This window comes from Microtus pennsylvanicus, chromosome 12 (genome assembly GCF_037038515.1).
Source record: "Microtus pennsylvanicus isolate mMicPen1 chromosome 12, mMicPen1.hap1, whole genome shotgun sequence".
NCBI classification, from domain to species: domain Eukaryota; kingdom Metazoa; phylum Chordata; class Mammalia; order Rodentia; family Cricetidae; genus Microtus; species Microtus pennsylvanicus.
The window spans coordinates 29,967,082-29,979,957 of NC_134590.1; the positions used below are offsets into that span (position 1 = coordinate 29,967,082).

At 44.2% G+C, this 12,876-nt stretch overlaps 1 protein-coding gene across 3 annotated transcripts in view; it reads right to left on the bottom strand.

Moving 5' to 3' along the window:
- Positions 1–12,876, bottom strand: part of Atp10d (ATPase phospholipid transporting 10D (putative)) — a 94,472-nt gene that overhangs the window by 10,125 nt on the left and 71,471 nt on the right. For all 3 annotated transcript variants that reach the window (XM_075943131.1, XM_075943129.1, XM_075943130.1), the window contains exons 17-19: positions 10,673–10,749; positions 9,334–9,459; positions 2,021–2,221 (exon numbers count right to left, since the gene is read on the bottom strand). In XM_075943131.1, the coding sequence (XP_075799246.1) occupies positions 2,021–2,221; positions 9,334–9,459; positions 10,673–10,749 (404 nt within the window). The remainder of the gene's footprint in view (positions 1–2,020; positions 2,222–9,333; positions 9,460–10,672; positions 10,750–12,876) is intronic.

Sequence of the window (12,876 nt, forward strand, 5' to 3'; positions counted from 1 at the left end):
CTGGAATTAGCTCTCGTAGACCAGGCTGGCCTCGAACTCACAGAGATCCGCCTGCCTCTGCCTCCCGAGTGCTGGGATTAAAGGCGTGCGCCACCACCGCCAGGCCAAAATACTGAGTTCTTTTTTTTTTCTTAATGCGGGCTGGAAACGCTATATGTCTTATCTCCTTAGTCCTACAGATTTTCCAGAAGGTAAACAAACTGAACCGTGGCTAGGTAAAACAAGGTCACACAGCAGAGAATCCGAATGCAAACACTCCATTATTCCAATGATGATCTGTGTTAATGTCTTCACGGCAGACCTCGGGGACCAGCACACAGACTTCTGACTGCTCATCTCACTCTGCTCTGTCCAGTGTTTCCATAGAGAACCTTCCCACCCGCCCATCCGCTCCAGCTACGTCCCTGGGAATGACACACGCCCCAGGACTGGGCAAGAAGACGACATTTCTAGCTTTGGTGATGAGTACCAGAGACGGTGAACGACAAGCTAACACATCAAAGGTAGACATTTATGATTGCTTAGAGGAAAATACGCTGATCCCACTGCCCTGGATTTTGCAGCTGTGTGTGTTAATACATTTCTCTTTTACATCAGGTTAGCCTGGGCCATTTCTTTTCTTGTTTTTTTTTTCCTCTTTTTTCTTTACCCCTTCCCCTCTTCTTCCTTCCTTCCTTTTTTTTTTTTTTTTTTGTCCATTACAAATGCGAGAACTCTGGCAATCAGCATTCTTAGTACTGGAACACGTGACACTTGGGGCTGCTCAGCCTTGCCCACAACAAGTGTGGCTCCTTGCCCTCCTCTGTCAGGAGCCTCGCAATGAATGTATTTACAGCAACACTTTACATCTGGCCTAAGCACCACAAGAAGAGCCCAAGGACTAAAGGGACCATCAGAGTCCTTCCTGACACACAGCACAAAGGCACACCTTGGGCCTGGATGTCGAGACTAAACTGCAACACTCACTAGCTCAGCACCAAGAACAGGCTGCTACGGGCTACTCCTTGTGCTTGACTTGTGCCTCCTACAAAGAAGAGAAAATGGCAGACCTGCCTTGCCAGATATTTGGTGGATTAGATTAGGTGAAGCACTTAGAGCAGTGTCTGCCATCCTATAAGTTTCCTGTTACATCCATGTTGGCCATTATTAATCTTGCGAACAATGAATCAGGAACAAGAATATTTAGACAGCCACCCTAGTTGTAGGCTACCCTGCCTACTACCCACAATCCTCCATGGAAGGGATGATAAGGGAGCAACAGAAGCAGGGAAGCAGGCGAGAAGCCAGTGCTGAGCCAGAATCCAGAGATCAGTGGGGTGGAGATCACTTCTGTCCTGTGAGACACCAGACACTGAGGAATTAACTTGGGCTTGAGAACCAGACTGAGCTGGTTTCACATCCTGGTTCTATCATTCATTAACTCTGCAAGTCTGGGGGAAGTCACTTAATACATTTAAGGTTCAGATTCCTCGATCTGGAATGGGAAAAACACTATATTCTTTCTCAAAAAGCATCTGTGTGGAGATGCACGAGGCAGGACATGTTTGCTGGGTACTGTAACAGGTTGTGTAGTGGACTTAACAAATGTCAGCTGCCATCAGCAAGGTCACGAACTCTGAATTTCATCTGATAAATACATTAGAACTTCTTAAGATTTGAATTGATACCATTGACTTCACATCTGCCATGTGAGAATAGAGCAATGGTTCTCAACCTGTGGGCTGCGATTCCTTTGGGGGGCTGTATATCAGATATCACAGTACAATTCATAACAGTAACAAAATTATATTTATCAAGTAATGATGGAATAATTTTATGGTTGGGGGTGTTAATACAACATGAGGAACCGTATAAAAGGGCATTAGGAAGTCTGAGAACCACTGGTATAGAGCATTGGAAGCAACCAGGCATGTTAAACAACTGTCCCGACTATCCCATAATGTGTGGGCCCAGCTGACTGGAGACACGCTGTCTTTTAGCAGGTATTGCATCTGCTGACAGATTTCTGTTGAGCATTTACCTCTGACCGCTGACCGCTCTGGTAAAGTTCCGGAAGCTGCAGGAGGGTCTCCGCAGATACGTCTTTCTCCAACACGCCGTATATGATGGGGGGGACAGAGGTGAAGAGCAGATTGAAGAAGATCAGAACCCAATAGTCTGTCATAGATGTTCCTGAAAACCCACAGAAGAACTGGTACCAGAAAAGGAGGTTCACATAGGCCTGGGGACACAAAGAAAGACATTCAGAGCTTAGAGACATCAGGGCACACTCTGAAGACCTCCCATACTGCACATCTGAGTCCTGGGCCTTCAAACACCCTTCAGATTTGTCAACCACAGATGAAGAACACAACTTGCCATGGTGGTCTTTAATTCTGTTTCCTTTTTAGTGAGTATTTTAGCAATATTATACACATCCTCATACCAGTACTACATGGTACCGGCACTATTCTAAATAATTTACAAAGAATTCATTTAATCTTCATAACGACTAGGGAATTCTGTTGTTCCCATTTTAAGATGATGAACTAAACACTTCTGTACCCTCAAAGTACATGTATGCAAATCTTAGTCTCCAGTGTGACAATGTTCAGAGGGGAGGTCAGACGGTGAAGTCATTAGGTCATCATGGCAGAACCTGTGTGAATGGGATCAGCGATCACATAAAATGCACTCTGAAGACTTTCCTCTCCCCAGAGAGGGTGTAGCCAGAAAAGACCATTACCAAAGCCCAACACACCCACTTGCTGATTTCAGACCTCTGGCCCCTAGTCTGCTGAAAATTTCCATTGCTATTATTGTGATACTTCATTATTGCAGGCTGAATAAATTAAGCCATTGAGACCCAATGAGAGTAAGAAATTTGCAAAAAGTTACCGACCTACTTATATGGCACTATGTAAGTGGTGTGGGAGGTCCTTCTGTTTATGTGTTCGTTTTATTGGTTAATGAATAAAGAAACTGCCTTGGCCTGTTGATAGGGCAGAACTTAGGTAGGTGAGGAAAACTGGACTGAATGCAGGGAGAAAGAAGGGCAGAGTCAGAGAGAAGTCATGGAGCCGCTGCCAGAATCAGACATGCCGAAACCTTGCTGGTAAGCCACTGCTATGTGACGATACACAGATTAATGGAGATGGGTTAAATTAATATGTAAGAGTTAGTCAATAAGAAGCAAGAGCTGATGGGCCAAGTAGTGATTTAAATAATACAGTTTCTGTGTGATTATTTCGGGCCTAAGCTAGCCAGGTAGCTGGGAACCAACAAGTGTCTCTCTCCTCCAACATATAAGTGGCAGTTTTCGCTCTAGATAAATGGAACAAAGGTGAGTACCTGGCTCAGAGAAGGTATGCACACATCTGTCTTCCCACCTCCCTGCCCACTTATTTCATAGCAGCTAAGTGGAATGGTGCCAGAAGGGTGGCTAACATCCAGTTATCTTGAGACTGACAGGTTCCCAAAGCATGGGATTCTCATACTCTAATCGGATGGTGCTTGGGAAACACAGGGAGGTGACCACCCTAGACATCAGTCTTTCCCCCAGCACTGCATCTTTAACTTGGCCAGTGCAGCAAAATCCCTTTGCTCTCAAGAAGGGCAAACAGAGGAGCACTGGACTGAGGTTCTGGGGTCGTCTATTATTTCAGGGGACATCTGCTGTTTGCCACTTTCTGAACCTCTGCAAACTCTGGTTTCATCCTGCGTACAATCAAATTTATATTACCTCAGGACTAACAGTCAAAAATAAGTTAGGGAGTGTCCACAACCTGTGATGAGTTTAACATATATTAAGATATTGGGGGCTGTAGTAATAGGGGGGCGGCGGCAGGGCTGCGTCCCCAAACACCCAGCCGCCTGGCTCTGCCCGGCTAGCTTATGCCCCGAAATAATTACACGGAGACTGTATTCTTTTAAACACTGCTCTGGCCCATTTCTAATCATCTGTGTAGCGCCCCTAGGTGCGCTTACCGGGAAGATTCTAGCCTAAGTCCATCCTGGGTCGGAGCTTCATAGCGTGCGTCTTCCCTGGAGCAGGTAGCATGGCGTCTCTCTTGCGTCTGCTCCGGAGAGGAGAGCTGTCGAGTCTGACCTCACTTCCTCTTCCTCCCAGAGTTCTGTTCTGTTTACTCCACCCACCTAAGGGTGGCCTATCCAATGGGCCTAGCAGTTTCTTTATTGCTTAGCCAATGAAATCAACAGATTGATATATGACACTCCCACATCACTTCCCCTTTTTCTGTTTAAACAAAAAAGGAAGGCTTTAACCTTAACATAGCAAAATTACATATAACAAAACAGTTATCAAGTAAAAGTTACATCAGAAACATTTATACATATAACAAAATTGACCATAAATCTCTATCAATAAAGCAAAATCTATACTAATGCAAATTATTCATGTCTATATCATATCCCCCTTTAAATGTAAAAACGTTTTATAAACTATATTTGGGAACATGGGCGCAGTTTTTTCTCTCCAAACTGCTTCCTGCTGAATGGGGGCGTCGTTAATTAGGTCTTTCATGGTATAACCTGTGTGCCAGGGTCATCTCAGTTGGCAGTTGAGCAAAGCAATTTTCTGAAGATGTTCACAGCAACCCTTCAGGAGGACGTGGTCCATCATACCAAATCAGAATTGAAGAAATGAACAGGGCCTCATCCTCTGTGAAAACAAAACAAGAAACTCCTTTCCAAAGCATCATGTCCTTAGACCCAAATTCTGAAATCATAATACCCTTATCATATCCGTTCTGGTTCCACTGGGCAGCCCATATAATGAAATGTCTCTCTGTACTTAGCTCCTTCACAGTCAAAAATTTTAAAGAAAACACAATGTACATAATCCAGACTCTCTGTGAATTTTCCATCTTTACGCGGCTTATTTTTACTCTATCACTTTACTTTATTCTGTCTCTTTAAAGACTTTACCTTTTTTTTTTAACCATTAACTTTATTCTCTATATTCCTTTTCTTCTCTCTCCCAAGCCTACGTACATTCAACCAACAGTGTGACTCATTTAGTGGTCTGAATCTGTCCTATTGTGAATCTGCAATTTTTTACTATCCAGGAGCACTTTTGATTTGCACCTTTAAATCACTAGGCGCTTAAGAATCTAAGCTGTGACATTCCTAGGTTAACTTTTTGCTTTTTGAGAGTATATCTGTGGACCAGGCTGTCTTTGAACTCTCAGAGATCCGCCTGTCTCTGCCTCCCAGGCATTGGGATTAAAGGCGTACACTACTATACCTTGAACTCACAGAGATCTGTTTGTCTCTGCCTTCTAGGCACTGGGATTAAAGGCGTGTGCTACCACACCTTGAAGTCACAGAGGTTTACTTTAAGAATTTTAACTTTTAGTCTGCATATATTTTTAACACACTTTAAACCATTCAGAAATTTTCTGTCTTTGAATCTCTCTTTACTGTATATCTCTCTTTTTCTGACCACAAGAGCCTTTAATTTGCCAAGCAATATCAGTAGGACTAAAGGCGTGGCTTTGCCAGCTAGATCCAGTCCATTCCTTAGCTTTCCAGCCTCATGGCGGAAATACAGGCTGCAGCCATGTTTATAGCATTTCAAGGTCCCTGCCAGCCAGCAAGCTACAACAGACAACACTCAAATCCTCTCTCAGTAGCTGGCCCTCCTGCCTCAAACAGTCAGAGTTTGCCCTTGCAGGATGGCCCAGAAAGCCGGCATTTTTAAACGGCGCACCTTTTTTCCTGCTACGCCTGAAAACCGAAAAGCATGCGTTCAGCTTTTCATCAACACTGTTTAAGTGTTTTGTGGCAGGACCTCTTAATGAGCCGCAGGGTTTTGCAGCTAAAGCTGAGTCGGGAAGCCTCTTGGGGCTACCATGTAGGAGCGGCACTCAGCACTTTAATTCTGAGACTGAGCGTGCAGCACAGAAATTCTTTTCATCCAAGTTACATCCAAATCTGACACGCAGAGCACTGCGCAGTCTGAAAACACATCTCTGTATGGCAGCAGGAATCCGCCATGCTCTTCCGCCTGCCTAAGCCTGATTCTGCCTTCTGCCCAGGAGCAGGCGGGGAGCTCTGAGTCATCGTCAAGGTCTCAGAGCACTCTCCTTCAGATCCCAAGCGGGAACACAAACATAAAGCCGGAGTTTGCACTGGCAGCACAGCCCCAAGGAGCTGTGCTTTAAAATGGCACAGCGTTTTTTCTGCTGCTGTTGCCGAATCAGGAAATCTCTCTACAGCACGCCACCAACAAACAGCAAAAATCTGTGTTAAACTCTCTCTCCCTTATTTTTAAGCCTTCTCAGGTTTTTTAAGTGGGTTTAGTCCATCACGTGGGGCGCCATCTGTAGTAATAGGGGGGCGGCGGCAGGGCTGCGTCCCCAAACACCCAGCCGCCTGGCTCTGCCCGGCTAGCTTATGCCCCGAAATAATTACACGGAGACTGTATTCTTTTAAACACTGCTCTGGCCCATTTCTAATCATCTGTGTAGCGCCCCTAGGTGCGCTTACCGGGAAGATTCTAGCCTAAGTCCATCCTGGGTCGGAGCTTCATAGCGTGCGTCTTCCCTGGAGCAGGTAGCATGGCGTCTCTCTTGCGTCTGCTCCGGAGAGGAGAGCTGTCGAGTCTGACCTCACTTCCTCTTCCTCCCAGAGTTCTGTTCTGTTTACTCCACCCACCTAAGGGTGGCCTATCCAATGGGCCTAGCAGTTTCTTTATTGCTTAGCCAATGAAATCAACAGATTGATATATGACACTCCCACATCAGGGGGCCAGGTAGCGGTGGTGTATGCCTTTAATCCCAGCATCCAGGATGCAGAAACAGGTGGATCTCTGTGAGTTCGAGGTCAGCCTTGTCCACAGAGTGAGTTCAAGGACAGGCTCCAAAGCTACAGAGAAACCTTGTCTTGAAAAACAAAAAACAAAAAATTGGGGGAGGGTGGAGCAGTTATTAGCTACTTTAGCATTCTGATCATGAGTATGTTGATGATTGCAAGACCTACAGCCCAGACTGGCTGCCAGTTCCACCTAGGGTAGCCACCTCCCCTTGTTTCCCAAGAGACCATCCAATTTTAGCCAGAGAGTAAACTTAATTTAGTGTGTGTGTGTGTGTGTGTGTGTGTGTGTGTAACTACACACTATGTGTAGGCAGGGTGCATGTGTACACACTGTGTGCAAGTGGAGACCAGAGGAAGGCATCAGTATCTATTCTGTCACATTCTACCTCACTCCTTTGAGACAGGGTCTCTCACTGGACCTGGATCATGCTTGCACAGTTAGTCCCAGGGATCTCGACTCCACTCACAACAGTGCTGTGGCAATGGGAGCACGTGAGCAAGCCAAGCTTATTAATGTGAGTTCAGTGGATTTGAACTCAGGTTATCTCCTCCGTCCAGCACTTACCCACTGAACCATCTCCCCAGCCTGATCTCAGTATCCTGAACCTGAGGATGTGAAGATACAGGTGTGCACTGCCAGACAGGCAGTTTATGCAGTGATGGGAATCGAGCACAGGGCTTTGTGCATGGTACACAGGCATTTGTCCAATTGAACTGCCACCACGTACCACCAAATAGCAAGATATTGCCATCACCAGCAGCACAGATGCACCACCACACCTTAGCACAGAGCCATAACACTTAGAAGACACCTTTCTACCTAGTGTTCACGGAGAGGCATTATGGTCAGTTCCTACAAATCTACCCAGTTTGGATCCATGTAGTTTGGGTCATTGGTGTGAACACCCATAGTATTCATTGATAAGTTGTCCAACATCAAAGAAACAGTCTCAGAAATTAAGTCACTTTAGAGACTTCTCATCCTCACCCAGATCTCTGTGACTAATAATGGAATTACTGTTTGGCTAGGAAAATAAAGGGTAGACATTAAATCTGGAGTGAAAGTGACCATCTGCAGCTAGACAGCAGAAAGCAGTCCTTTCACCCGGGATGTCCTGCCTACTAACTAGAGTGCCCTCCCTCTCTACGAGCTGCGGTGTCTCTCCCTAATATTTGTGTTTCTCAAACCTTGGGTTTAATAAGGGTGGCGACGAGGCTCGCATCCCAATAATGATAAAGATAGAAAATGCAAAGATACTGCAGGGGGAACTCTTGGGAGAGTTCTAAAAGCCTTTCTAAAAGTCCACAGACAACAATGTCTTGAACTTTCCCATGACATGTCACAGATTTCTCCGGGTAAAGACATTTCATATTTGAAATATTTTTGTAAGGTATCTACTGCAAATAAATGTGCTACTTTGATTTAGAAAATAATTGGGAGCTTTCTAGAACTTCATTGTACTACAAGGGGGAAAACCCACCTTGACTCACAAACTGAGATCTAAATAAGACATTGTGGCATATCCTGAAGAGGATGAACGCGTTTTCCCTAAAGATGGTGGATGGTATTTCAATCGAGTGATCCAATGTATGTCCCCTACTAACATGCTGTGCTTTTAAAGACCAAGACCAAGGGCAGCCTAAAGACCATGATGTCGCTACATAGTCCACCTGGAAGAAGATGAACCTAAGCGTGTAAGAAAGAAAACTGAAGTCCACTATTTTGCTCTATGTTTGTAATGCAACTTAGGATGCTGAAGTAGGAGGAGATTACAGATTTGAGGTGAACCTGAACCACATAGTGAATACAAGGCCATTCAGGACTTTACTAGAGACCGCCTCACAAAACTTATAAAGTAAAATAAAAATAAGAAAGGAAGGAGGGAGAGAGGGAGGGGGAAGGAAAGGAGGGAGGAAAGGAGGAAGGAAGACAGGTATATTTAATTTAAATGAAATAAGATTAGATATGAGGATTTCCAAGCAATTTCTGGTTATTCCAAGCAAAAATCACACTAAAGTTCCAACATCACAATAGATCTGCAAAGCATAAATAGACTTTATGGGCGGGGTAGAAAAATCCTTGGGTTTTCATCTCTATTCCTCCTTGACAGAGGACAGGAGCTGTTACTTAGGAGCAGCAGATTTATTTATCTACTCATCAATTTACTTATTTGCCATCCCCAGTACCATGGAAGCAAACCTTTTCATTTTCTACTGACAACTTGAAACATTTCATAATCCTGCTTGTCACTATCTTTCTATAGAAGGTCAAAAATTGGATTTAAATGAACCAGTCAGGACTTAATGGAATACCCAGGGCCGGAGTGTGCTGGCGGATGGACAGGCCTAGCAATTTGTAGCCAACAGTTCAAGCACACATTCCCAGATTATCTCTGGGAGGACATGAGAACGGCTTCCGGCTGTTCTCCAGCACTAATGAACACAACCAGTCATCCCTGAGGCCACCAGGAGTGGTTGGAGTGGAGAGGGGGTGGCGAGTTCTCAGCAGGTACGTACCACATTCTTGTAGAAAAAATAGAGAATCATGTTGGAGAGTCGTGTGTAACACCAGTGCCCGTGCACAAGAAGGAGCTTGCTGAGATGTCTGAACTGAGAGATGGCAAAGTCACTGGCCATGACAGCCTGCAAACAGGGAGAGAAGACTATCCTGAGCAACTGAGCATGCTAGAACACACACAGCCTAGCAGTATAGCCTGACAATCAGTAAACCCAAATCAATTAACTTAACTCCCAGTAGATCCAAAAAGAGAGACTAAACATATACACATGCATATATACATACACATATACACACACATGTATATACATACACACCCACACACTTACACACACAGATATACACACATACATAAATACACATACATACACACATCACACATACACACGTTACATATACATACATACACACATACACATATACACACATGTATAAGCATACACACCCACACACTTACACACACACAGATATACACACATACATAAATACACACACATACACACGTTACATATACATACATACACACATATAAACACACATATATACATACACACATAATTCATACATACATATACAAACACTTATGTACACACACATATACATACACACATATATAGATACACACATACATTCACACATACATAAATACACACACATACTCACATCACACATACACACGTTACATATACACACATATAAACACACATATATACATACACACATAATTCATACATACATATACACTTATGTACACACATATACATACACACATATATAGATACACACATACATATATACACACTTACACACATATATGCACATACATACATATGCACATGTACATATACACAGATATTCATACATACACACATATGCAATGCATACATATACACACATGCATACACACATATACACATGTACACATATACACATATACACACATGCACATATACACACATGCAGAGAGACAGCAGACACAATCACATCTTCCTCCTTCTCATTCTTTCATGTCTCCTTTCCTTTCCCTTCCCTCCACTATATTTTACATGTCATGTATTTAAATTGTAGTAGATTCTTTTCCAATGAGAATTTAACAAACCTATCACATGCCTACAAAGTGAAATCCTGTGATGTGCACAAGTTTTTAAAAAATCAAAACACAGGAACACAGCAGAAACTGGCCAGGACCACATATTATTCACAAGTGACCAATCGTGGAAGAGATGAAGGTCCAGCCTCTCTCACTCCTTACCCCAAAGCCCCACTGTCCCACCACAATTTTATCAGAGAAGTCCCCTTAGTAGGCAGATCGACATGGTAGCTGGGTTATGGACTCACCTGCATGCCTTCTTGACCTGAGACGCCTACCCCGATGTCGGCCACTTGTATCATGCTAACATCATTGGCACCATCACCTTCACGAGGCAGAAGGAAACATGAGACACGTGTGAGGTGTAAACTGCAAATCCATGGTTATTCAAGTGAACGAATTGGTCCTTTGGGGTGCATCCCATTTTCCAGAGTTACAGGGAAACCAGTGAAGCAGAATTAAATGTGGCATCTCACTACCATTAGGAAAATTTCCAGACTCAATACTGTCTTCAAATCCTTCATGTTGTGTATCTTAGGATTTGATTACTGTGATAAAATGCCATGATCAAAAGAGAAACTGGGGGAGGAAAGGACTTACTTCACCTCAGAAATCATAATTCATGACTGAGGAAAATCAGAGCTGGAACTCGAGGCAGGAACTGACGCAGAAGCCATGGAGGATGCTGCTTCCTCTTCCTAGCTTGCTTGACCTGCATTCTTATCCACCCTGGGACTCATTTTCCAGGGGTGGCACCATGCACAATGGGCTGGGCCCTTCCAAAGCAATCACTAGTTAGGAAAATGCCCTACATGGCTTGCCTGCAGACAAATCTCAGGGACACATTCTCTCAACTGAGAATCCTCTTCCCAAATGAGTCTAACTTGTGTCAATTGAAGATACACTATCCAGGACACTGTGAGACCGTCTTAGGCTGACCCTTCCCCTTTGCGTATCATCATGCTACTTCCAATTTTCCAGACACCCTGCTCTTTCTGGTTCTTACACAAGTCATTTCTCTGCTTCTTTAACACTGTCCTTGTCCCTCCTACCTTGCTGAATATCATTTACCCAGGCTTAGAGTACATGTCTTTTTCTCTAGGAAATCTTCTCACGTCCCCTTTACGTCAGCTGCCCCACTAGGCTCCAGAGCCACCCTGTGGGGCCCATCCTCTCTAGCGCATGGTTTTACAGTGGTGTCCAGAGTCACTGTTCCTACCGCAGCACTAGAAGCCCCTTCAGGTAAGGAGCATGTACTGTCCCAAAACAGCTGCTGACTCTGAGCCCATGTGGTTTTGTTAGGGTGAATTTATGGATAGGAAACTGGCTGAGGCCTGGAAGTCAACATCTTGTCTTCCCTGCCTCTGGTGATTGGTATAGATGGGCCCATGATTTAATTAATACAAAGGCCAAGGGTTTCATTCCATCTGAATCCAGGGATCTGAATCATTCGTTCATTTCCATATCTAAGCAACAGAAGGGTTGGAGGAAACTTCACCGCATCCCATCTAAACACGTGTATCAGAACTGCACGGCACGCTTTTCTCCCCACGGATGCTCACTGTTTGATAGTCTTAGACCGTGAAACCCTTAGCACGCACTGGACCTACAATTCACTAATGTTTATGTTTGATTGATTCCACCTTGCTAAGCTGCAGATTTTTATTCCAGTTGGACACTTGACATGACTATGAAGGCATCTGAAAGACTTTGCAAGCTAAGTAAGCTTATGGCCCCACCTCTCAAGCCCTGCTCCCAATCAGCAAATGTCAGACCCCACCCCTCAAGACACTGGCAGTGCCCTGGACAACTCTTCCTGTCATGGTACATATCCAATTCATCAGCAGATATCAGTGGCCCTTTCTTCAAAGCATGCCTATTGTTTGGCCTCGTCCCACTTCCTCCTCCTCTGTTGCTATCTGGGTCCAAGCCACCACCGCCTCTTGTCTGAATTATTTTAACAACCTCCCAAATATTTTCCTTATTTATGTTCTTGTGGCATGTTGACTCTCACGCAGAGGACAAAGTGATCCTTCTAAATAGAAGGCAGATCTCACTCAGACCAACATTTTCCACTGGCTCCCTCACTCCCTTTTTCAGACCAAAGCCAAAATTTTATAATGGCCTTTCAGACCCTATGAGACCTGGCCACACCCACCTCTCTGCCCATCAGTCAGCTGCAGAAAACACTCTCAGTCTGCTTTGGCCTTGAGTGCACACAGCGTCTTTTGGTTTTTCCTTTGCTGTGCTGTCTGCCAGCAGTGCTTACCCCTGATCTCCAGTGTCCTTGATCTCTGCCATTTCCTTTATGTCTTCACTCATGGACAGCCCAAGCAGCCAGTTCTACTCTAGGAACTGAACTTAAAGTAGCAAATCTTTTCCTTTTTTTTTTTTTAAAAAAAATAGCAGTAGTTAACTGATATTTTCCACATTCACTTGCTTATTCGTGTGT